The sequence below is a fragment of the Chiloscyllium punctatum genome, chromosome 26 (assembly GCF_047496795.1).
Source record: "Chiloscyllium punctatum isolate Juve2018m chromosome 26, sChiPun1.3, whole genome shotgun sequence".
Classification (NCBI taxonomy): domain Eukaryota; kingdom Metazoa; phylum Chordata; class Chondrichthyes; order Orectolobiformes; family Hemiscylliidae; genus Chiloscyllium; species Chiloscyllium punctatum.
In genome coordinates this window covers 56,291,603-56,315,343 of record NC_092764.1, presented here as the reverse complement: position 1 = coordinate 56,315,343, position 23,741 = coordinate 56,291,603, and the positions used below count along the sequence as shown (strand labels likewise).

The 23,741-nt window shown below is 39.5% G+C and overlaps 1 protein-coding gene across 2 annotated transcripts in view; it reads right to left on the bottom strand.

The window, feature by feature from the left end:
• edc4 (enhancer of mRNA decapping 4) overlaps window positions 1–23,741 on the bottom strand; it is a 107,929-nt gene that overhangs the window by 17,786 nt on the left and 66,402 nt on the right. Inside the window, exons 19-26 of one of the 2 annotated variants that reach the window (XM_072547460.1) lie at window positions 23,395–23,496; window positions 22,801–22,953; window positions 19,466–19,499; window positions 16,274–16,457; window positions 11,261–11,416; window positions 8,181–8,296; window positions 6,164–6,329; window positions 3,948–4,134 (exon numbers count right to left, since the gene is read on the bottom strand). In XM_072547460.1, the coding sequence (XP_072403561.1) occupies window positions 3,948–4,134; window positions 6,164–6,329; window positions 8,181–8,296; window positions 11,261–11,416; window positions 16,274–16,457; window positions 19,466–19,499; window positions 22,801–22,953; window positions 23,395–23,496 (1,098 nt within the window). The remainder of the gene's footprint in view (window positions 1–3,947; window positions 4,135–6,163; window positions 6,330–8,180; window positions 8,297–11,260; window positions 11,417–16,273; window positions 16,458–19,465; window positions 19,500–22,800; window positions 22,954–23,394; window positions 23,497–23,741) is intronic. The other variant, XM_072547461.1, reaches the window with a different exon arrangement.

Below are 23,741 nucleotides of genomic sequence, written 5' to 3'. Positions count from 1 at the left end.
CAGACCAGTTAGCCTGACAGCGGGGATGGGTAAGTTGTTGGATGGAATCCTGAGGGACAGGATTTACAAGTATTTTGAAAGGCAAGGACTGATTAGGGACAGTGAACATGGATTTGTGCGTGGGAAACCGAGTCTTACAAACGTGATTGAGTTTTTTGAAGAAGTAACAAAGAGGATTGACGAGGACAGAGCAGTGAACATGATCTATATGGACTTTAGTAAGGCATTCAACAAGATTGCTCATGGTTAGCAAGGTTAGATCACACAGAATAGTGGGAGAACAAGCTATTTGGAAAGAGAACTGGCTCGAAGGAAGAAGGCAGAGGGTGGGGGTCGAGGGTTGCTTTTCAAACTGGAGGCTGAATGATGCTGCTTGTCCTTTAACAAGGATATGTTGTCCTTGTTTTTTTTCCAAAGGGTTCATAAACCTAGAGACTCCGGGAGGTCTAGGTTTGAAGGGTTTTAGGGTCAATTTGATTGTAGCTCATGGATACTGCCTCAGAAAAAGGCTTTCAAGTTTAAAAAAACTTGGACAATGAAAGGGGAGTGGCCAAGTTCTCCCAGTTCAGCTCTTCTCTGGCTTAGTTCGGTTTTAGCAGGCAGTTAGTTGTGAAGCTGCTGGACCCAAAGAAACAGGTTCATGCTGATCCTTCCTCTCTCTGACATCTCTCAAGAACCTGTGTTGGATTTTTCATTTTTTTGCAAAGGGGTGCTTATGGGGATTGTTGCAAGTATTTGGAACAGCATCATTAAGTTGGAATAATCTGTTGGGTTTTTGGTAGGTTAAATTATTCTGTATACTGTTCTCTTTTGTTTGCGTTTCATTTGGTAATCTTGTAAATAAATTCTGTTTTGTTTGAAACTAAGTGGTTGGTCCTGGAATATCCATTTTGCTGGCAAAGTTGGGGCTCAGACTATTTTCTTAAAATGTTTTGTCGGGGTCTGGCCTGGTCCATAACAGACTGGGAGCTCTTTGCAGGATTTGATCTATAGTTTTGATTGGGATTAGGATTGTTGGACTCAAAGGCTGCGAGTGGCAAGTGTCAGTGTCATTTGTTCTGGATATTGATTTCGAATGGTTTAAACAGTGCTTAGGATTGCAATCGCTCTTCTAATCACTAAGAGTTTTCTGGGGGTGGAAGAAGTGACTGTGGGGATTTGACAAAAGGTGAATACGGTCTAGTTGCTGGAATTAGCAGACAAGCTGGAGTTGGAGCTGCCTCCTTCTAGGAGGGAAGAAAGATAATTACAGCAATAACTCAACATGTAAATTTGCTGGAAACACCATCAGAATCTTTAGAGATGGCTAAAATTCAATTGAAAATGAAGCAGCTTTGAGTCAGAGGCAAAAGACAAAGAAAGGGCAAAAGACAAAGAAAGGGCAACAGAAATGAAACGGTTTGAATTATGATTAAAAGCAGAGGAAAGAGAAAAATAACTAATCACTTCAGCAGAACAAAAAGAGAGAGAAGAGAGAGAAAAGGAGAGAGGGGAAAGGAAGAACGAGAGGGAGTTTGAACTTCAGAAATTGGCACTTAGATGGGAAAGTTAGCTTAAAATGTTGAAGATAAAGGCTGAAGGTAAGCTTAGTGAGGATGAGCAAACCCATGGTAGCCAAAGGCCTGATGAGAAACCATTTAAGTATATTCAAACCTTGCCTAAATTTGATGAGAAGTATGTGGAAGCCTTTTACATCGCACTTGAAAAGGTGGCTAAACAGTGGCCAGTGACCATGTGGATTTTTGTTGGTCCAAATAAAACTTGCAGGCAGAGCTAGTGATGTACTCGCATCACTATCAGAGGTGGTATCTGGGGCTAGGAGGTCATAGAGATGTACAGCATGGAAACAGACCCTTTGGTCCAACCCGCCCATGACGACCAGATATCCCAACCCAATCTACTCCCACTTGCCAGCACCCAGCCCATATCCCTCCAAACCCTTCCTATTCATATACCCATCCAAATGCTTTTTAAATGTTGCAATTGTACAAGCCTCCACCACATCCTCTGACAGCTCATTCCATACATGTACCACCCTCTGTGTGAAAAAGTTGCCCTGTATGGCTCTTTTATATCTTCACCCTCTTAACCTAAACCTATGCCCTCTAGTTCTGGACTCCCCGACCCCAAGGAAAAGACTGTCTATTTATCCTATCCATGCCCCTCATAATTTTGTAAACCTCTATAAAAAGGTCACCTCTCAGCCTCCGACGCTCCAGGGAAAACAGCCCCAGCCTGTTCAGCCTCTCCCTATAGCTCAAATCCTCCAACCCTGGCAACATCCTCGTAAATCTTTTCTGAACCCTTTCAAGTTTCACAACATCTTTCCGATAGGAAGGAGACCAGAATTGCACACAATATTCCAACAGTGGCCTAACCAATGTTCATTGCAGCCGCAATATGACCACCCAACTCCTGTACTCAATACTCTGACCAACAGTGGTGAAGAAAGCCATCTTAAGTGCATATGAGCTTGTACCAGAAGCCTACAGACAATGTTACTGGAATCTGAGGAGGGACCCTGGTTAAAAATACATTAAGTTTGAAAGAATCAAACAAAGGAATTTTGAAAGTGGATGAAGGCATTAAAAATAGAACAAACTTATGACATTTTAGAGTGACGATTATTTTGGAGGAGTTCAAAAATTCACTTCCTGAAGCAGTGAGAACTCATGTGGAAGAGCAGGGAGTTAAAACAGCAAGATTAGCAGCTGATGATTATGAGTTGGTCCATTAAGATGTCAGGCTGCAATCAATGCAATCATTCACAAAAACTTCATGGATGATAAGGACCTATTTCATAAGTAAAAAGACATTCCGGAGGAAAATGCGTAAAGAGGTGGTGAAAGACTAAGCAATATAAGAGATGAGTTGGACAGGAAGGAGATTAACAAAGTAAGCCCTCGGTTGAAGCACTGAAAAGGTAAACATGAAAGTGGGACTGGAGTTGTTGTTTGTAATGAGGTATAGCAAATACTTCAAAGAGCTCTTCTGAAGATGCTTAAAGAGACACAGTTGTTTGAAGAGGGTGCCAAACCTAAAGTGATGGTGGGAGAGCAGCAGAACTGGGAACACTGAAAAGCCAGAGTAGGGAATTGGGTGGTCAGAGTATCTGACAGAGGATACGTAAAAGCTAGTAAAATGATGGAAGAGAGGCATCTTAAATGAAAAAAAGAAAAGAAATAAAAATTAAGAGCAAAAGTTGAAACAGAGTGATGGGCTCAGGTCCAAGGTCCAGAGCTGGAGTTAATGTGTCTGTAAGTGGACTTGGGAAAACTCAAGTTAAATTGGTGTGTTTTTTACCGCAATGGACAATCTACTTCATATTTAAAATCTATCCTCTACTGTCTGGTCAGGTTTTCAAAACGAGTTACGATCCAAAGCTTTCGTCTGTTCTGTACAGAAATATCACACCTTCAATCTCAAAACAATCTCTCCTGTAACAGTAGAATATTTTTTTCAACACTTATCATATCCCCAGCAACTTGATTGGCATTACTGAGTCTGACTTCACAAAATGTCATACAACAAAAGATCAATTACTTCTCATTTTGCTTCACCTAATCAAGCCTCAGCCCAAGTTAGAGGGGCAGTTATGTTGACCCATGTACCGCAGAGGACACGGGTTTAAAATGTTGAGCAAAAGAACCAAAGGTAAAATGATAAAACATTCTTTCAGTTCGGATCTGGAGTACACTACCTAAAAAGGGTGGTAGAGGCAGATTCAATTGTGGCTTTCAAGAAGGAAGTAGATAATCACCCAAAAATGTAAGATTTGCACAGCCACACTTAAAGGATGGGCAAGTGGGATGATGGATAGCTTTTCTAAATGGCAATCAATGGGCTGAAGGCAAAGAATCAGAGACCAGGTATTCAAGTTCATATTGTTAACATCATAATATAACACCAACGAACAAGTATCACACAGTGAGCATGTTGCTACTCACTTGCTGACAATGATGTGAAGCTGATGTTGCATTTCTGAACGCATGCCATTTGTGATGGTAGCAGCTAGGTGATCAGTGACACTCTGGAAGCGATCAATCATTTGCTGCAACTGACTAATCAGAGGATCACGGATTTCTTGTTCTTGGGTCTTTTTGGACTGAAGGTGAATCTCAAGTTGCTGGATATCTGTGTAGGTGAAATGCAAAGCATCAATAAATTTACGTTTGAATTAAAATAGATGTTGAACTAACAGAGTTGGATAATAATCTAAAACACACAATGTCATTAAAACATTTAACATGACAGTCATTGCATATGAATTCTGCTCAAAGTTAAAACTAACAACATAGAAAACAATGCAATTTCCAATGCTGTTGTGTACAACATATTTTACAGAGTTGCTCACTGGATGGCATAGTTCATATTTATTCTGCAAAGTGAAAAACAAACATTAGATTAGATTAGATTAGATTACTTACAGTGTGGAAACAGGCCCTTCGGCCCAACAAGTCCACACCGCCCCGCCGAAGCGTAACCCACCCATACCCCTACATCTACATTTACCCCTTACCTAACACTATGGGCAATTTAGCATGGCCAATTCACCTGGCCTGCACATCTTTGGACTGTGGGAGGAAACCAGAGCACCCGGAGGAAACCCACGCAGACACAGGGAGAACGTGCAAACTCCACACAGTCAGTCGCCTGAGGCGGGAATTGAACCCGGGTCTCAGGCGCTGTGAGGCAGCAGTGCTAACCACTGTGCCACCGTGCCGCCCACGGCTTTAGTTCTTTACTAAAGCACAGACTTCAACCAATGCACTCGAAGCAAAAATAGTCAATAATGATGAAATTACAAAACATGACCCATCAGCAAGGGGGCTGAAATTTATAACTTGTGTATGTCACTCAAAGGTTCTGCAAAAATATTTATATTTTCCTGTTAATCCTTTTTAATTTCTTCCCCAAAGAAACCCAACACTAGTATAACTGTTCATGCACAAACCCAGACAAACATCAAAGGTACAGGACTATGTTGGTGGTTTGTGAGTGGGAAATTGATTGCAAGCAAGCCTAGACACATGTACAGTTCATTGGAGAGCAGCTGGTTCAGAAATTTTGACTCGCCTTTTCTCCCCCAACACAGTGAAGGTTATTGCAAGAGTACAACAAGACCTTGATTAGACTGATGGGCCGAGGAGTGGCAGATGGACTTTAATTTAGATAAATGTGAGGTGCTGCACTTTGGTAAGGCAAATCAGGCAGGACTTGTACACTTAATGGTAAGGTCCTGGAGAATGTGTAGGTTCATAGTTCCTTGAAAGTGGAGTTACAGGAGACAGGGTAGTGAAGGCAGCACTTGATTTGCTTGCCTTTATTGGTCAGTGCATTGAGAGTTGGAGTTGGGATGTCATGTTGCGGCAATACGGGACATTGGTTAGGTCACTTTTGGAATACTGTGTACAATTCTGGTGTTCCTGCTATAGGAAATATGTTGTGAAACTTGAAAGAGAAAACAGAAAAGATTTCCAAGGATGTTGCCAGGTTTGGAGGGCTTGAGCTACAAACAGAGGCTGAAAAGGTTGGGGCTATTTTCCATGAAACATTGGAGATTGAGGGGTACAAGATCATGATGGGTATGGACAGGGAAAACAAACAAAGTCTTTTCCCCAGAGTAGGCGAGTCCAAAAATAGATGGCATAGGTTTAAGGTGAGGGGGGAAAATTTAAAAAGGGATCTAAGGTACAATATTTTCCATACAGAGGGTACTGAGTGTATGGAATGAGCCAGAGGAAGTGTCAGGAGGTTAGAACAATTATAACATTTAAAAGGCATCAGGATGGGTATAGAGAGATATAGGAAGGGTTTAGAGGGACCTAGCCAAAATACATGCAAATGAGACTAGATTAATTTTGTATAACTCCGGCGGCACAAACAAGTTGGACCGAAGAGTCTGTCTGGTGCTGTTCGATTCTATGATCTCCTTGGCCTCAGCTACAAGGTTAAACCAATTGAAGGTTTCAAATAGCTCTCCCAAATACCACCTTGACAAAAATCAGCTTATACAATCAACACCATGGATTGAATCAGTGCCAGTAAAACTACACCACCTAGTACTTTAATCCACTTAAATACAGAAAAAAAAAATCATTGGAAACAATTAAACTTCTAAAATATAGGAATGACTGACCATAATAATCAAAACAATACCTACATTCTTGTGTCCCCTGCTTGAAGCTGTCATTTATTTGCTGGAACATTGACTGGCAGGCTTTTTCAAACACAGGTACAACTATACTCTGGAACGATTCTCTGTAACTTGATTGTATCGGTCCTTGTAAGGCATCTGCTGCAGCTCTTCCAATACTCTCCACAGTGTTCTGCATGTAATGGCAAAAAAAATTACAACATTCATTAGATTTGCTACTCTCAAAAGGCAGAAACAATACGCAAATACCATTTTAAGCAAGTAATAAATTCTTAAATATTCAAAATTACCCGTGTTCCAGGGTTTCAAAATACTATTTCAGCAATTCAAAATGTGGTTGTTAATCCATTCTGCCCAAAGCAAACTCAAAAGAATAATTACTTCGCCCACCGTTCTCTTTGACAACCCACATACCACAATCACCTCCTTCCCCAAACACAACTATGCCTCCTCCATTCCTCTGCATCCAGTTGAACAAATTAGGCCAATTAGAAACACCAGTAAGAAATGGAGAGCTGGACTTTACTCAGGGAATGATGCAAAGTAATGAAACTTAAAAGAAATAGATGGAGCATGAACTCCATAAGGAACTGAAACTGAACTTTACAACATGTACAGTCATTCAGCTCAATACATTTAGTAAGTTTTTAGATTGGTAATAATATTATTTTTCAACAGGAATATTAGTTGTAATTTAGCTCAATGGTTAAATAGGAAAGTAATTCAGAAGTTTAATAACACTGGTTTGCATTTATAAAGCTCTTGCACCTGCAGTACAAGTAGAAATGTCTCAATGCATATTAAAATTCATGATCTTGAGGTGCCAGTGTTGGAATGGGGTATACAAAGTTAAAACTCATACAACATCAGGTTATAGTCCAACAGGTTTATTTGGAAGCATTAGCATTTGGAGCGCTGCTCCTTCATCACTGGCTCTGATTAGTTATTAAACTCAAATTAATTACTTGGTTTTAAAAGCAATTTTATAATTGCGGCACGGTGGCACAGTGGTTAGCACTGTTGCCTCACAGCACCAGAGATCTGGGTTCAATTCCCGCCTCAGGCGACTAACTGGAGTGGAGTTTGCACGTTCTCCCCGTGTCTGCATGGGTTTCCTCCGGGTGCTCCGGTTTCCTCCCACAGTCCAAAGATGGGCAGGTCAGGTGAATAGGCAATGCTAAATTGCCCGTAGTGTTAGGTAAGGAGTAAATGTAGGGGTATGGGTGGGTTGCGCTTCGGCGGGGCGGTGTGGACTTGTTGGGCCGAAGGGCAAGTTTCTACACTGTAAGTAATCTAATCTAATCTAATCATTTGTCCAATTCAACAAAAATGGCTCGGCAAATTGAACAAGACAATACAGAATCAAAAATACAGTGAACAATAAAGATGGATTCAAACATTATATAAGATATGAATTCAGAGGGTATAGTAAACAGCCACTCTCAGACAACAACTCACCAGGACGAAGGACCCGATACCCGGCATGAGCAAAACCAATGTAGTGTACAAAATCCAATGCAAGGACTGCACAAAACACTACATAGGACAAACAGGAAGACAGCTAACGATCCGCATCCATGAACACCAACTAGCCACGAAATGACACGACCAGCTAGCCTTAGTAGCCACACACGCAGATGACAAGCAACATGAATTCGACTCGGACAACACTACTATTATAGGACAAGCCAAACAGAGAACAACCAGGAAATTCCTAGAGACATGGCATTCATCCACAGATTCAATCAATAAGCACATCAACCTGGACCCAATATACCGGCCACTGCAGCGGACAGCTGGAACTGACAATCAGAAGCGGCAGATACAAATCACTATAATGGCCAGAGGAAACATCACAGAAGCACTTCACAGGAGGCTCCCAAGCACTGAGGATGTCACCTAGACAGCGTCTGCAACACAAATTCCCAGCTCGGCGAACAGAACCACAACAACTAAAATTATCAATTTCACTTTTTACACGATGCATTGTAATTAAGAACATTTTGAAGTTCAAAAACCTTACCTTTGATTTTACCATTTTTGTTATATTCTCTTTTAATATTCCTTCAATTGCTGCAAGCTTGGTTGCAATATGGTTATTCAGCTGACCCGACACTGGTTCCAAACTTTTGGAAATAGCTTTCAAAGGAGGTTGAAAAATCAAATGTTAATATTTCTATCAATATGCATCCCAAAACCTTTTCCTTTCAGAAACAGATTTCCACCAACACTATTTCATGATTAATCAGCACATGAGAATCCCACAGTTCCATGTTCCCTTAGTTAAATTTCAGTTGATTTATAAACAAAAGGGTGCAATTCCTTCTCCGGATCTTTCTACTTCCACCCATGTTAATAAAGCATTGGGTTGCAGCCAGGAATATGAAGTCTTAGTTTCATTGTGGTCATTGGGAGATGTATATACACAACGAATGAGTGTTTTGTAACTGGATACATGTAATAAATTGAGTCATACACTTTGCTCCCACTTATGGGGCAAACAGTGGCAGGCAAGCCATTGCAAAATTAGTGACTAATTTCATTAAGGAAGCCTTCTAATTCAGCAATCTTGTATGTGAACTAATATCTATCACAATAATGTAATTTCTGATTCAGTTGTTATTAACGTACTTAAATGCCTGATGATGACATATGCACATACTGACAACTAACAGGGTGGCTCATTCAGTGAGAAAGACCTCCGATGATCCAAGAAAAATAAGCCCAGCTTATTCAGCCTCTCCGTATAAGCTCAAACTCCCTGGCAACACCCTTGTAAATCTTTTTCCGAATCCCTTCAATTTTCACAACAACCTTCCTATTACAGGGAAACCAGAACTACATAGTATTCCAATAGTGGCCTAACTAATGTTCTGTACAGTCACAAGATGACTTCCCAACTCCTTTCCTCAATGCACTGACCAATGAACATACCAAACATCATCTTCACTATCATGCTTACCTGTAACTCCATTTTCAAGGAACTATGAACCTGCACTCTTTGTTCTCTTTAGAACATAGAACAATACAGCGCAGAACAGGCCCTTCGGCCCTCGATGTTGCGCCGACCCGTGAACTACTCTCAGCTCGTCCCCCTACACTATCCCATCATCAACGATGTGCTTATCTCAGGATTGTTTAAATCTCCCTAATGTGGCTGAGTTGACTACATTGGTAGGTAGGGCATTCCACGCCCTGACCACTCTCTGCGTAAAGAACCTGCCTCTGACATCTGTCTTAAATCTATCACTCCTCAATTTGTAGTCATGCCCCCTCATACAAGCTGACGTTATCATCCTAGGAAAAAGACTTTCACTGTCTATCCTATCTAATTTCTGATCATCTTGTATGTCTCTATCAAATCCCCTCTCAGCCTTATTCTTTCCAATGAGAACAGACCCAAGTCTCAGCCTTTTCTCATAAGACCTCCCCTCCAGACCAGGCAACATCCTGGTAAATCTCCTCTGCACCTTTTCCAATGCTTCTACATCCTTCCCGAAATATGGGGTCCAGAACTGTACACGATATTTCAAGTGTGGCCGCACTAGTATTTTGTATAGTTGCAGCATGATATTGCGGCTCTGGAACTCAATCCCTCAATGAAACACACTGTATGGCTCTTAACAGCACTATCCACCTGGGTGGCAACTTTCAGGGATCTATGTACATGGACTCCAAAATCCATCTGCACATCCACACTACCAAGAATGCTGTACCACTCTTTGTACAGCAATACTCCACAGGATCCTACCATTTTGTTTATAAGTCCCGTGCTGATTTGCATCTCCAAAATGCAGTACCTCATATTTAGCTAAAATAAACTCCATCTGCAACTCCTTGACCCATTGGCCCATCTGATCAAGATCCCAATATACTCTGAGGTATGGTTCTTGGTTGTCCAATATAGCTCCAATTTTGGTATCATCTGCAAACTTACAAACCATACATTCACATCCAAATCATTTATTAAAAAGTAACAAAAAGCAGTGAACCTAGCACTGATCCTTGTGGCACACTATTAATCTCAGACCTCCAATCTGAAAAATAACCTCCCATTATCATCCACTGTCTTCTACGTTTAAGCCAGTTCTGTATCCAAATAGTTAGTTCTCTCTGTATCCCATGTGATCTAACCTTGCTAACCAAATTCTGGATTCGTGGTGCTGGACCTTGCTAACCAGTCTACCATGAGGAACTTTGTCAAACACCTTAGTTAAAAACGATACAGATCATATCCACTGCTCTGTCCTCTTGGTTACTTCTTCAAAAAACTCAATCAAGTTAGCGAGACACAATTTCCCACGTATAAAGCCATGCTGACTATCCCTAATCCTTGCCTTCCCAAATACATGTAAGTCCTGTTGCACAAAACTTTATCCAACAACCTGCCCACCATCGACATCAGGCTCAATGGTCTATAGTTCACTGGATTTTCCCTAACACCTTTAGGGGCACCACATTAGCCAACCTCCAGTCTTCTGGCACCTCACCTGTGGCTATCGATGATGCAAATATCTCCGCAAAGGGGCCAGCAATCACTTCCTGAGCTTCCCACAGAGTTCGCGGGTACACCTAATCAGGTTCTGGGGATTTATTCACCTTTATGCATTTTAAGACAACCTGCACCACCACCACCACCTCTGTAATATGGACATTTTTCAACTAAAGAATCTGAATTTCCAACATCAGACTATTTTTACATGTGAATACATCTACATAAAGTGATGTCTGTGTCAGAATGTTTTTGCAATTAATGCTGGACTCTCCAGCAAATGTTCACATCCTGTGAATGAATTTTTAAAAATGAAATATAAAATGAGAATCAGTGGTCGGCACAACATCGTGGGCTGAAGGGCCTGTTCTGTGCTGTACTGTTCTACATTCTATTTCATAAATTGCTGACTGGGCACGTTTAACCCCTGCTAACATTAGAGCAACAATCACAAGGACCTTTTCAAAACTGAATTTGAGGGGTGAAATGTTTGTTTAATGTGTCAGACAAAATGCAGAATTGAAACACATTGAAATTGTGCAGAACTGTTTTTCTGGTAAGCAACTTTAATGCTTCAATAATCAGCAACGCTTCTCCAAGTCCTTACTCACATTGTGGTAAAGTTTTCTTCATCTCATCTCGAACAGTCTTCTCTATACGATTACTGATAGAATTTGCCAAATTTTGAGAGAGTTGGTGAGAAAGTTGTTCCTGAAACTGCCCATTTCTTTCATGCCCTTCTGCCAAGATCCTATCCATTCGTCTCTCTAGAGGGTCGTTAAGGCAAACCATTTCAAATCACATCTTGTTATTAGATGAAAGTAAATCAGTAATAGATTATCTTTTGTATCAAAATAGTATCTCAACATCCAGACAGGTAATTGACATTCATTTGAAATTTAGTTTAAAATAAAAGCAATGGAAAAACAAATTTGTTGCATGTCAAAGATTAAAGTCCACAGTACAGGACCTTACTGATTCGAAAAAGGTGAAATCAAGAATAAGCAATTAAGGAAAACACAGCATCCAGGTAAAGAGTTGGGTTTTAAAAGAGGCAAACTGAGAAATGGAGGAAAGCTAATGAAAATCAAGTATTTGAGAAATAATTAACTTGGAAGATAAATGCCTGAAAGCCTTGTAGTGGTCACTGAGTCTAAAAAGACTTATGTTGAGAAATGGAATCAAAAGATGCAACCAACTCTGCTGCTTGAAAAAACAGATATTAAAACAACTTTATGATCAAGGTATACCAATTTGGAATACCAGGGGAAATAGTTTTTATGTGAGAAAGTATGTAATTCCACCTTGAATTTATTCTGAACACGGTTCACATAAATAATGAAATCTGCGAACAAACTTAAAATCGTGAATAAATTAATAATGGACAGTGTTACCTTTAACCATTTTTCTAACCGCCTTAAATCTGTGTCCTCCACCAGTGAAAATTTGTTCCTCCATTTATTTTAGCAAAACCCTTCATGATACTGAACACTTCTATCAACTTTCCTTTAAATCTTTCCTTCTGCAAGCAAAAGATATGCTTCTCCTGTCTCTCCTCTTAACAGTACATCATCCTTGACATGATCTCTTCTTTACAAAAGGTTTGACATTCTTCAGGTCTGATGCTCCAAACTCAAGCATAACCAGAGTTTTTAAAGATTTAATGTAACTTCAATGCTTTGAGCTCTTAAAAAAGTACTTTTCTAACAGCCTTCTTAACATGTCTGCCACTTTCAAAGATTTGTGCATTAATATCAAGTCTCTTTGTTCCTGCATCTCCACTTTAACATTGCATCATTTAGTCCGTACTGCTTCTCCTCAGTCTGTCCACTAATACATGTCACTTCACAGTTTTCTACATTGAAATTCACATCATGTGTTTACTCATTTCACCAGTCTTTCTGCATAGTCATGAGGCCTTTTACCATAGTCCTCACTTCTACAAGCTGAGCATCTTGTACAACCTTTGAAGTCATGCCCTATAACATAGTTCCAGATCATTAATGAATTAGCGAGTTTTGAGAAGATTTGTAGCTCAGGCTGAGCTGGACGGTTCATTTTCAGACGTTTTGTCATATTACTAGTTAACATCTTCAGTGAGCCTCCGGATGAAGCACTGGTGGTGTAACCCGCTTTCTATTTATGTGTTTGAGTTTGGAATTGGCATCACCGCAAGAAATAGCAACACCAGCCCAAGGAAACCCAAACACAAACAGAAACTGGCTACACCACCTGTGCTTCATCCAGAGACTGACTGAAGATATTACCTAGTATGGTGATGAAACGTCTGAAAATGAACCTTCCAGTTCAGCAAGCAAACCTACATCCAGGTCATTAATGAATACTTAAAAAAAACTGATCCAAATACTGACCCCACTGGGAAACAACAACATATTATTTACTCCAGTACCAGAAGTAACCATCCACCAAAAGTATCTATTTTCCTTAGAAAATTTCATTTCGACATTGCCTCAGCGCCATCAATCATGGTAACTTTAATTTTGTTTACAAGTCTATCATGTCTGTGTCCAAATACCTTTTGATATAAATACAAAATTAAATAAAAAATCTACCCTTCTCCATTACTTCAAACACTCAATCGATTTAGGCAAACACAATTTACCCAACTTGCTTTTAAGAAATTCATGCTGAGATTTACTTATTAGCTGATATTTTTCACATGTGCAAATTAATTTTGTCCCAAATTATAGTTCTTAGTAACTCCCACCATCGAATTTAAGTTGGTGGGTTTATAATTGCTAGGTTTATCTCTCTTACCTTATCTAAAGAGGAATATGATGAAGTAATCCCATTATTCTCTGAAACAACACAAACATCAAAGGAGGCCCAAGTTGCAAACTCTCAATTTCCATCCTTGCTTCCCTTAGATATCTACAACATATCCCATTTGGAATGAGTGACCTTTCTACTTAGGGTCTGCAAATTTAAGTACCTTTGCTTCTTCTATTTTTATCACACCCAATATCACTGTTGCCTTTATTTTTGCTAAGAATTTTGATAGAATCTTCCTGTCTAGAGAAGTCAGGTGCAAAATACTTATCTATTACCTTAGCCATGCACTATACAGTCACAAGAAAATCCTTTTGGTTCCTAACCAGTCAGACCCTTATTTTAATACATTTTCTACTTTTATTAAACACTTGTGTTTCCTTTTATGTTAGCCACTAATCTATAATTAGTACTATTATAAACTTATTGTCTCAGGCAAACTTCCTTTCTCTGCTTAATGTTAATATTTATATCTTGAGACATTCAGGCTACTTGGATGGCCTTTCATTCCCCGAGAGGGGAATGAGTCTGTAGAGGATGCATCTCATCTCTGAAGGCACTCCATTAATGCTTTACCCCAATAAAGCTGTACCAGCAATTTTGGATTCCATCCCTTTTAACCCGAGCTAAGCTTTTCTTCACTTGAATATTTTCATGCCTTGCTTGACCCTTACTTGCCCTATTCCATAATTATTCAAAATCTTACGTCATGATTTCTGTTCCATAAATGTTCTCTCACTGAAGCATGTTCCACTTTGTAAAGTGCCCCTTTTTTTTCCAAAAGGGCTTTATAGTTCAAGAGTGTACGAGTCTCTTCTTAGAGCCACTCTAATCCCGAAAAAACTGTGATCAGGTGCGGGAAGTAAATTTCTGAGCATGCAATCTCAAATTGGACATTGGAAGAAGGCAAAATGGCCTGCATTATGTCATGGATGTTAGGGTGCATAACATTATTTATTACTTGAAAGTCATTGATCTTTCCGCTTAAGTTGCTCATGAAATATAAAAGAGCATTGTTGACTCAAAGATAAACAAAGTGAAATACTTGAATACACTCAAGTTTAAAAAAACCCCATGGTTATGTCTTTAGATATCATTTCATGTGAATTTCTAAGAAAGATGGACAGTGAAAACCATATTTGACATAACAGAAAATATCTTAAAAAATGCTGTCTTAAAACAAAATATCAATAATTGAAATATAAACTGTTGGTGTAGATATCGGTAATGGGCTAAATAATTGCACCACTGTAGTCTCTTGTCCTCAACACATATAATGTTAGCATGTTAATCAATATATGAACATGCATGACATGATAGAAAGTATGAGTAATGTACAAGAAATATTAACTTTTTAAAAATTCGTTCACTGGATGTGGACATCACTGGCAGGAATAGCATTATTGACAATCTCTACCTTTGAGAAAGCAGTGGTGACACCACTTCTTTAACATCTTGCCTACATGTGGAGGTACTTCCAGAGTATCATTAGACATTTTCAAGATTTGGATCTTATATTGAAGGAACAGCAATATCTTTCCAAGTCAATAGGGTGTGCACCTTGCAGGGAAACCTCAAGGCAGTGTGCCTTTGCACCTGCTGACTGATTTTCTAGGTAATAGTAGCTACATGCTCATAGAGGAAACCTTGGGGAATTCCTGCAGTGCATCTTCTAAAAAGAATGCAATACAACTACAACACATGGATAACAGTGGGTACAAATATTTAAGACGAATGATCAAACAGATTGCTTCCCTTCCCGGGTGATACTGAACTTCTGGACAGTTGTTGGAGCTGTACTTGTCCAGATGTGATGCAAGTTTTCAGTCACACGAATGACTTGTGGTAGTGGATAGCTGTGGGAGGTCAAGTGGTGAATCACTTGGCACAAAATTCCCAGCCTTTGATCTGCTCTTGAAGCCACATAAGTGTGTGGCTGGTTACTAAATTTCTATATACTGGTGACTTCCTGGATTTGATGGTGGGGATCAATAATGGGAGTTCTACTGAAGGGGAAATAACAGATTGTCTCATTACAGATGGCCATTACATGATAGCTGTTTGACAGAAATATTATTTGCCACTTATCAGCACAAACACAAATGCTGTGGGCAAGAGTCCTTCATTAACTAAGGAGTTGCAAAAGGAATAAAACATTGCTCAACTTTCAGCAAACATCCCACTTTGGTCATATGAAAGAAAGTAGATGGGCCTCAGGGAACAACTGCATTATTGCCCTATAGTTGAAAAAAGTGGTTTCCGACAATGACACCCACCCTCCTCAGTAACTGCAGCCAGCGAAGAGCTTTTCAGTGATCTCTGATTGGATTAGGGCTCCTTGGTGTTGTAGTTAAATCCTCCTTGACATCAAATTAGGCACTCTCAACTCAGCTCTTTAGTCTGTGAGATCAAACCTTTAATATGATTTGGAATCAGCATTCCTGGCAAAGAATTAAGCCTGTAAAACCATAAATGGGGAATGTTTATCTGAAATCGACTGACGTACCACAATCAGGAGTGTTAGAAAATTCTGAATCCTGACGGTTATCCTTTCAATGAAAAGTCTAAAACTATGATTTGTTAACAGCTAACCCAGTTCTTGGGAGTATATAATTTTAATCAGTTTATTTGAGAGGACTCAATCAATTACTGTTGGCAATGCACTTTTGGGTGGATGGAATCATGCAAACCTTTTATTACACTATGTCAAGGTATTTATCATGTTATACATATGAATAACTGGAATGGTATCAAATGTGCTTACTGTTTAAAATCCACTCTTTCAAAGAGAATAAAGATGATTTATTAAGCCAACAGGTAGGACAAAAGGATACGTTCTTGTTCTTGTTGTGTGACCATAATCCGTTCCACATGACCCATAATGGAGCCTTGCACTGCATCCATATGATCTGTCAGCCTCTGCATAAGCTCCAGTTGGCTCTGGCGCAATTCAGAGAGCTCCCTCTGTTGGCTCCGTAACAGAGACAGCAATTCTTCCTGGTCTGTGTTGAACTGCTGCTGACAAAATAAAATAAATCTAAAGAGGGGATTCATTATTGAAGAAAGGATTAAATTAGACATGGATTGAATTAAGTGTTTTTCCTATAAATGAGATGAAGAAGTGCTTTTCTTCTGGTGCAACTACTTTGTACGAAGGCAGAGTTTAGTGGGAGTACATAAAGAACAATAAATAACCTTCCTCAAAGTCTCTAGTGAGTAGCCATGCATATCAGGAAGTGAGCTATGAGTTGGTCTCAGCCAGGGAAGCAGGGTGGCATTCCAGATGATCTAAAGACTCTTTTGTTAAGCAAGGAGAAAAAGTAGTTGGATCTCTATTTCTGGATTAGAATTTGTGCAAATTGGAGACATCAAGAATGATTGAGACTACATATGATTAACATCAAATTCACAGTGCTTAAATTTATTTAAAATTTAATGGCTTGGTCATACAGAATTTACAACATGGTTAAAAAGGAGACATGATAAAGCTTCCGAGGCAAGACGAAAAGCTTCAAATGCTTAACAACAGAAATTCTGGAAAATCTCAGCAAGTCTGGCAACACCTGCAGAGAGAAAGTAGGGCTAACATTTCAGGTCCAGTGACCCTTCTTCAAGGTCACACGATGTGGAACATTAACTTTGCTTTCTCTTGACAGAAGCTGCCAGCCCTGCTGAGTTTTCCAACAATTTCAGTTTTTGTTTGATTTCCAGCACCTGCAGTTCTTTGGGTTTTTAGCATTTGCCTTCTTGTAGCAATGTTTAAAATGTGTAAAAAGGAGGTAAAGTAAGGTACTCTATTAGACTTTGCTTTGTTCCTGTGTAGCAATATTTTGGTCTGCTCAGGTCATGTCACTCATCCATCCACCAAGCTGTACCACATTGGAAAGCTGATCAGTGGAAGTACAGCAGAATGATGACATGTCAACTAATATACTGTAGATCTCATATTATCTAACTTCGTTGGCCAATATGTATAATTAGTTCTCCCTATTCAGAGAAAGCAAAAAGCCGATCCATCTTAAGATCTCTGTTTTATAATCCAGCACATAGGCTAAACTATTTTTTAAAAATCACCATTGCACAATTTTTGATTCGTTACATTCTAGCGTCAGTTGCAAACTTTGGATTTATAATTAGTTTCGAACACTCTTATTAAAATAATAGTTAATTGACAAGGGAGCTCCAAAATTTGCAAGTGGTGCCAGAATGTCATTAATTGAAAGATGATTTTACTGAAGTATTTAAGATATTGTAAGGACCGTCAGGAAGAAAAGAGCTGCAACCTGTGCGGAGAGGCGGGCCATATGTATAAGACCTGCCCAAGACGGCGGGGGGGGGGGGGGGGGGGGGGGCCGCCACTTACGCACAGATGGCTGGAGGTGGCAATGTGAGCCGTGGACTCCCAAAGACCAGTAAGGTCCACCCGGACAGCAGGGAAACGGAGTCTGGTGGCACCCAGAAAGAAGAACAGGCTGAAGTGGAGGAGGCGGCAGCCAGCGGAGAGACACAGCAGCTGATCCTAGCTCCAGCCGGGCAGATGGAAGAAATGGAGGAGGAGGTAATCAAGCAGGCAGAGGAGTGGATACCTGTTAAAAACAGGAAGAGGAAATCTTGCCAAGCCCCCAAAGCCTCCCAGCAAAAGGGGAAAAGACAGCTGCACGAGGGAGGGACGGCCAGCTCTTCGGAGGGGGAAGATGGACGCAAAGAAGGCCATCACCACCAGAAGAAGAGACAGAGCGCCGTCGGTAAAGAGGAGGGCATTTCCTCCCAACCAGGAAATGGCGGTCCCCCCGAAGTCCACCCTCCACCCAGTGAGAACCAGGAGGTACCCACTGCCCCACAACTACAGGCAACCGAGAGCTGTGATCCTCTGATACTCCCATTGTCAGACACAGAACTGGACAGGGAGGACCCTTGCCTTGGCTCAATGACACCAGAGCGGGTAAATGACCCCAGTGAGGAGCTGGATAGCTACCTCAGCCCAGCCTAGGTCCAGCAGTTCGTGCTTACGATGGGGATGTAGACAAGCTACCCCAGAGACAGGACAGTCAAATGGACAATGGTAACCCCATAAACTGGGGGTTAAAGAAGTTTCATTTGCTTTCATATAACAGGGCACCCACTCAGTAGGTGGGTTCCGCTGAAGCCACAGCCAAATACCAAGAGACTGGATAGTTAATAAAGGTAACTGTTAATAGGATAACTGTGAATTTGATTAATTCAATTTGTTCTTTGTAACGTTAAGACATGCAATGTATATAACTATGAACGACATGGAAAATTGTACAAGTACCAGAGATTTATTTACATGAATAAAGTATATTTTGAAATAAAAAAAAATTAAGATATTGAAAGAATTTGTCAGGTTGAATGTCTCCCCTTGTGACAGACATTACAACTATGGAACAAAATTTTAAAAAGTGTCTCCCCATTTAAGGTGGAGATAAGGAGGTACTTGTTTTTCTGAGCATTACAAGTATTTGAAACTTTCTTCCCCAAGGAGCAATTGAGGCAGGACCATGTAATACTCATAACAACGATATAGGTAGATTGACTAACAAAACAGTCAATGGTTGTTGGGGTAGGCAAGAATGCAGAGTTAACGTCTACACTTAGATCAGCTATGATCTTGTTGAATGGCAAAGCAGAATAGATAGGCTGTTAACCTGTACACTCATACCAAGATTTATTATGATTTCAGTTTGAACTAAATATTGTTCAATCATCAGGTGTAAATCCCCCATTCCTAAAAGCTGCCAAACTGCATAAATTTTCATCAGATCAAGTGCACTTCTGAAATCTCAGCTCCTCGCACAAAGAGAAATTTGATAAAATCAGATTTAATAATTCCAAAGATGTCAACAAATTCCTAATGCATAGCTGAAATCAATTGAATCCAACGATTTTAGCAATAAATTTACATTTTGTCCGTCTTGCTTATTTTAAGCTATTGAATATTCATTAAGTGCAAACAGAATACAATTAAATGGAAACTATACATAGTTGTAATTTCTGCGTATACTAACCTGTTGTTCTAACCGTGGGGATTGCGCTGTCTCCCTGAACAAAGCAAAAGAAATACAAGAATACATTACATTTAAAATTTATTTTCAAAAAATATTAGTTCAAATCTTATAAGAAACAATAAACCCAAACCCGCTAATCAATGGTTTAAGTGTGTGCGATTTTGAACAATCAACAAAGAGCCAACTTGATCCTATTCTCAACCAACATCCACACTCCGATTTATTTTACAACAGGATTTGTGGATAGCAACGAGGAAAGGGAAGTATTACACCAATTTAGTACCAAATCTGCACACCAGCTGAGGTTGGCTCCCAGAACAAAGAAACAACCTGGTGCATGTGACAGAGCTAGCTTGATTAATTGAGTCATCAAATGAAATACAAATTTTCTCTTTTTAACAAAAACAGGCCATGTAAATGTAGAATTTGCTATTTTATTTAAAAGTTGAGCTTCCTAGAAAAGCACTGTAATGACTAGAAATGCTTAGCTGAGAGTCATTCTGACCCAGAGCTAATTAATATTTACATAGCAGTGCATCCAAATTAAGCAGTGGAAAAGGGATTTATGACTGTTGGTAACATTTCTGATCCATTGATTCAGACTCAAGAAGTTGGGGTGGCACAATGGCTCAGTGCTTAGTTAGCGCTGCTGTCTCACAGCACCAGGGACCCAAGTTCAACTCTACCCTCCGGCAACTCCCTGTATGGAGTTTTCAGATTCTCCCAGTTTTTTGTGTGTGGGTTTCCTCTGATTTCCTCCCACAGTCCAAAGATGTACAAATTGGGTGTATCAGTCAAGCTAAAATGCCCATATTGTTCAGGGATGTGCAGGCAAGGTGCATTAGCCATGGGAAATTCAGGGGTGGTGTGTCTGGGGAAATGCTCTTCAAAGGGTCGGTGTGGACTCAGTGGGCTGAACGGCTAGCTTCCACAGTGTAGGGGTTCTATGATTCAGTTGAAGTGCCCCACCAGAAATGTGTGCACATAATTTAGGTTCACATTTTAGTGCAGAATTGAGGATGTGCTGCACTATCTGAGCTTTCATCTTTCAGATTAAACACAGATTCATCTTTTATCTCAGGTGAACGCAAAAGATTCCATTACAATATTCAACAACAACATGGGGCATACTTTCATTGTATTGATCAATATTTATCCTTCATCCAATGCCAGTAAACAGATTATATTTTATCTTTGAAGATGTGGGATCTTGACTTGCAAACAGCTAGTCTGTTTTCCTGTCTTACAGTAGTGATCATCATTTGAAGTATGTTATTGGCCACAAACATGAGTGAGTTCACTCTAAATTTCAGACAGTCAGACATTGATAGACAGAGATATGCTTATCAGTGCTGGAAGTAATGAAAGTAAATCTTCATAGTTCATGTTTGAAATTATTCATGTTGCTCTTTTGCCAATTTATTTGTGCATTATCAATATTGTGCACAGTCTCTATTTCACAATGACTGGAATGTCATGATTTAATTGCAAACCCACTATACTTAATCTACTTTGAAGAGCCATATCAGAGTCATAACAGTAACTCCATTTGTATTTCTACAAATACTGCCTGATCTGCTAAGCTTAACCAGCATTTTCAGTGCTCACTTCAGATTTTCAGCATCTGCAGTATTTTGCTATTATTTAATGCTCCTTGATAAACCATAAATTGTGATTGATGTGATTTGTCATTAGAGTACACTTTACATTTTGGACAATTACATTATGGGGCGGTTGGCATACATCTGTTGGTTAACTTCTATGATAAATGTACAAAAAATTAAAGTAATGAAACCTAAATACATGCTTCAAATATCAGTCTAAATCATAACAGTCCACCCTATGACGTAAAATAGAAAAACTTGTCAATATATTTAGTACTTTATATAAAGTTGTCAAAAAGCATATCATATTTAAAATACACTTAATAGTCATGCTAACATTCTAATAGTTATTGCAATGTGGCAATAAATACTATTTACTGTTTACTTTTTCAAGTTGTGGAGATGTTTGATCAGGTATACTTCACAGTCAATAATGTTTAATATCCCATTATTTTTTACACAATATCATAGCTGTGAAAAACTCCAGAAATACAGAACAGCACAAAAACAGGCCATTCACCCTAAAAGCTCTGTGTTAATGTTTATGCTTTACAAAATCCCTCTCCCATCTGTATCTAAAATACACATGATTTTCCAGGATGCAGTCTTAAGTGCTTGAAACACCCTTTAATTTTCTTCAATGGTGTATTTTCAGAATCCAACTTGCAACAATGCAACCTCACAATCAGGCAGCCAAAATACTAATTTCTTATCTTATTAAATTTTGCTTTGGGATTTGGTAGTCAATAATATGCATTATGAAAACACAAGAATGGTCAACTTACTTTAAAATAACAAAGTACTAACCACAGCAACAAGTTCATCTTCTGTTGCGTACAGTGGCATTTTCTTAAGACTCTTTTAATGGGACAGGGGCATTGCTAGTTAGGCCGGTATTTATTGCTCTCTTCTTGAACCACTGCAGTACTTCTGGTGCAGGTACACAATGATTCTTTTAGGGAATAAGTTTCCGGATTTTGATCCAGCAGCAGGGAAGTCATATTGGATGGCTTTTCAGGTGTGGCTGGTTTCGAACAGCAGTGGTGGTATTCTCACGCATCTGCTTTGCTTGTCCTCCAAGGTAATGGACGCCGCAGCTCTGTAAGGTGCTAGTAAAGATGCACTGATGGGCTCATCCATCAAACAACCCAAACACACTCCTCTCTTGGGCCTTGGTGGCTACAAACTGTAGAATTTTCAGTCTTTGTTTTCAGCCACAGTATGTCTAAGTGCTTCCTCCCCTGACCAACTTCCTTTCCACATCCAGGATGTTAATAGTGTGAAGGAACTAGAAAGCATAGGTTTAGGGTAAGAGGGGAAAGATATAAAGGAGACATAAGGGGCAACTTTTTCGCAAAGAGGGTGGTACGTGTATGGAATGAACTGCCAGAGGAAGTGGTGGAGGCCAGTATGATTGTAACATTTAAAAGGCATCTGCATTGGTATATGGATAGGAAGGGTTTGGAGGGATATGGGCCGGGTTCTAGCAGGTGGGACTAGATTGGGTTCGGATATCTGGTCAGCATGGATGAGTTGGACCAAAGGGTCTGTTTCCATGCTGTACATCTCTATTACTCAAGGACTCAGTTATGACAATACAGTTGAATGTCAAATAAAGACGTTCATTGCCTCGCACTCATGTTAGGAACGTTACCTGCCAATTTATGAGCTTGACAGTTTTCTAGGTCTTGCTGCATACATTCGTAATTGGGTAAATAGAAAAATTCTTACCCATCGTCCTTTTTACTCTTTCTTCTCAGTTTGGGAGAGGATCGAGGGGATGTCTTTGATTTCCAATCTTTAACTGGAAGTCTATGAGAAGCAGACTTTGAACCAAAGCTACACGATGTGGAAGCAAGACTTGCTACTTCATCATCATGGTCACTGTAATAATAAAGAAAATGGAATATGAATTTCAAGGACATACACCATGTTTTATTATTCCTGCTTCTCATTGATTTATTTTAAAATCATAAGCACAAACATTCCATTTTAATAGCTATTCTATGTCTACTATTGGCAGTCCATAATATGACATATCTTGAAGTAAGATGGAACATGCTTTTTCCACTGAGATTCTACTAAGTTAATTAAATTTCTATGAGCTTACTTCCTCACATTGCTATGTATTTAGTTTCCTGGTCAAGCAATAGCACTGCTCCTCTGTCCAAATTCTCTCTCCACTCCACCACCACTAGTTATTAAAAGTTGACAAGTAGGTCTGAAACTTACACTAGTTCTTTATGGACTACAAACGATGGATTTTATTCATTAAGTTAGGGGGTCACAATATTTTTACTGATTCCCAACATGGGTGTGCATTACCTCTGTTCAGCACTTGCATCCTGGCTATCATGCTGGTGCAACTGGTATGGATGCCTGTGAAAGGCTGAGTTCTTATGTTTCTCCTGCATATCTTCTCTGGAACTTAAAAGCAAAACAACAGTAAACAAACTTTTGCAACAGTCCATTTCAGCAATTAAAAGCAAACAGTCTTCCAGAGACAACAGTTCAGATCATTCAACGAAATTACAGAATTCAGCTCATCCAAAATCTTAAGCAACATGTAATTAATTCTGAACGTGCTTAATTAGTTTACTTTAATATTAGAACACACTTTTCAATCACACAATTTAATAGGTTTATTTTCTTTGAAGAAAATGTTTTTGTTG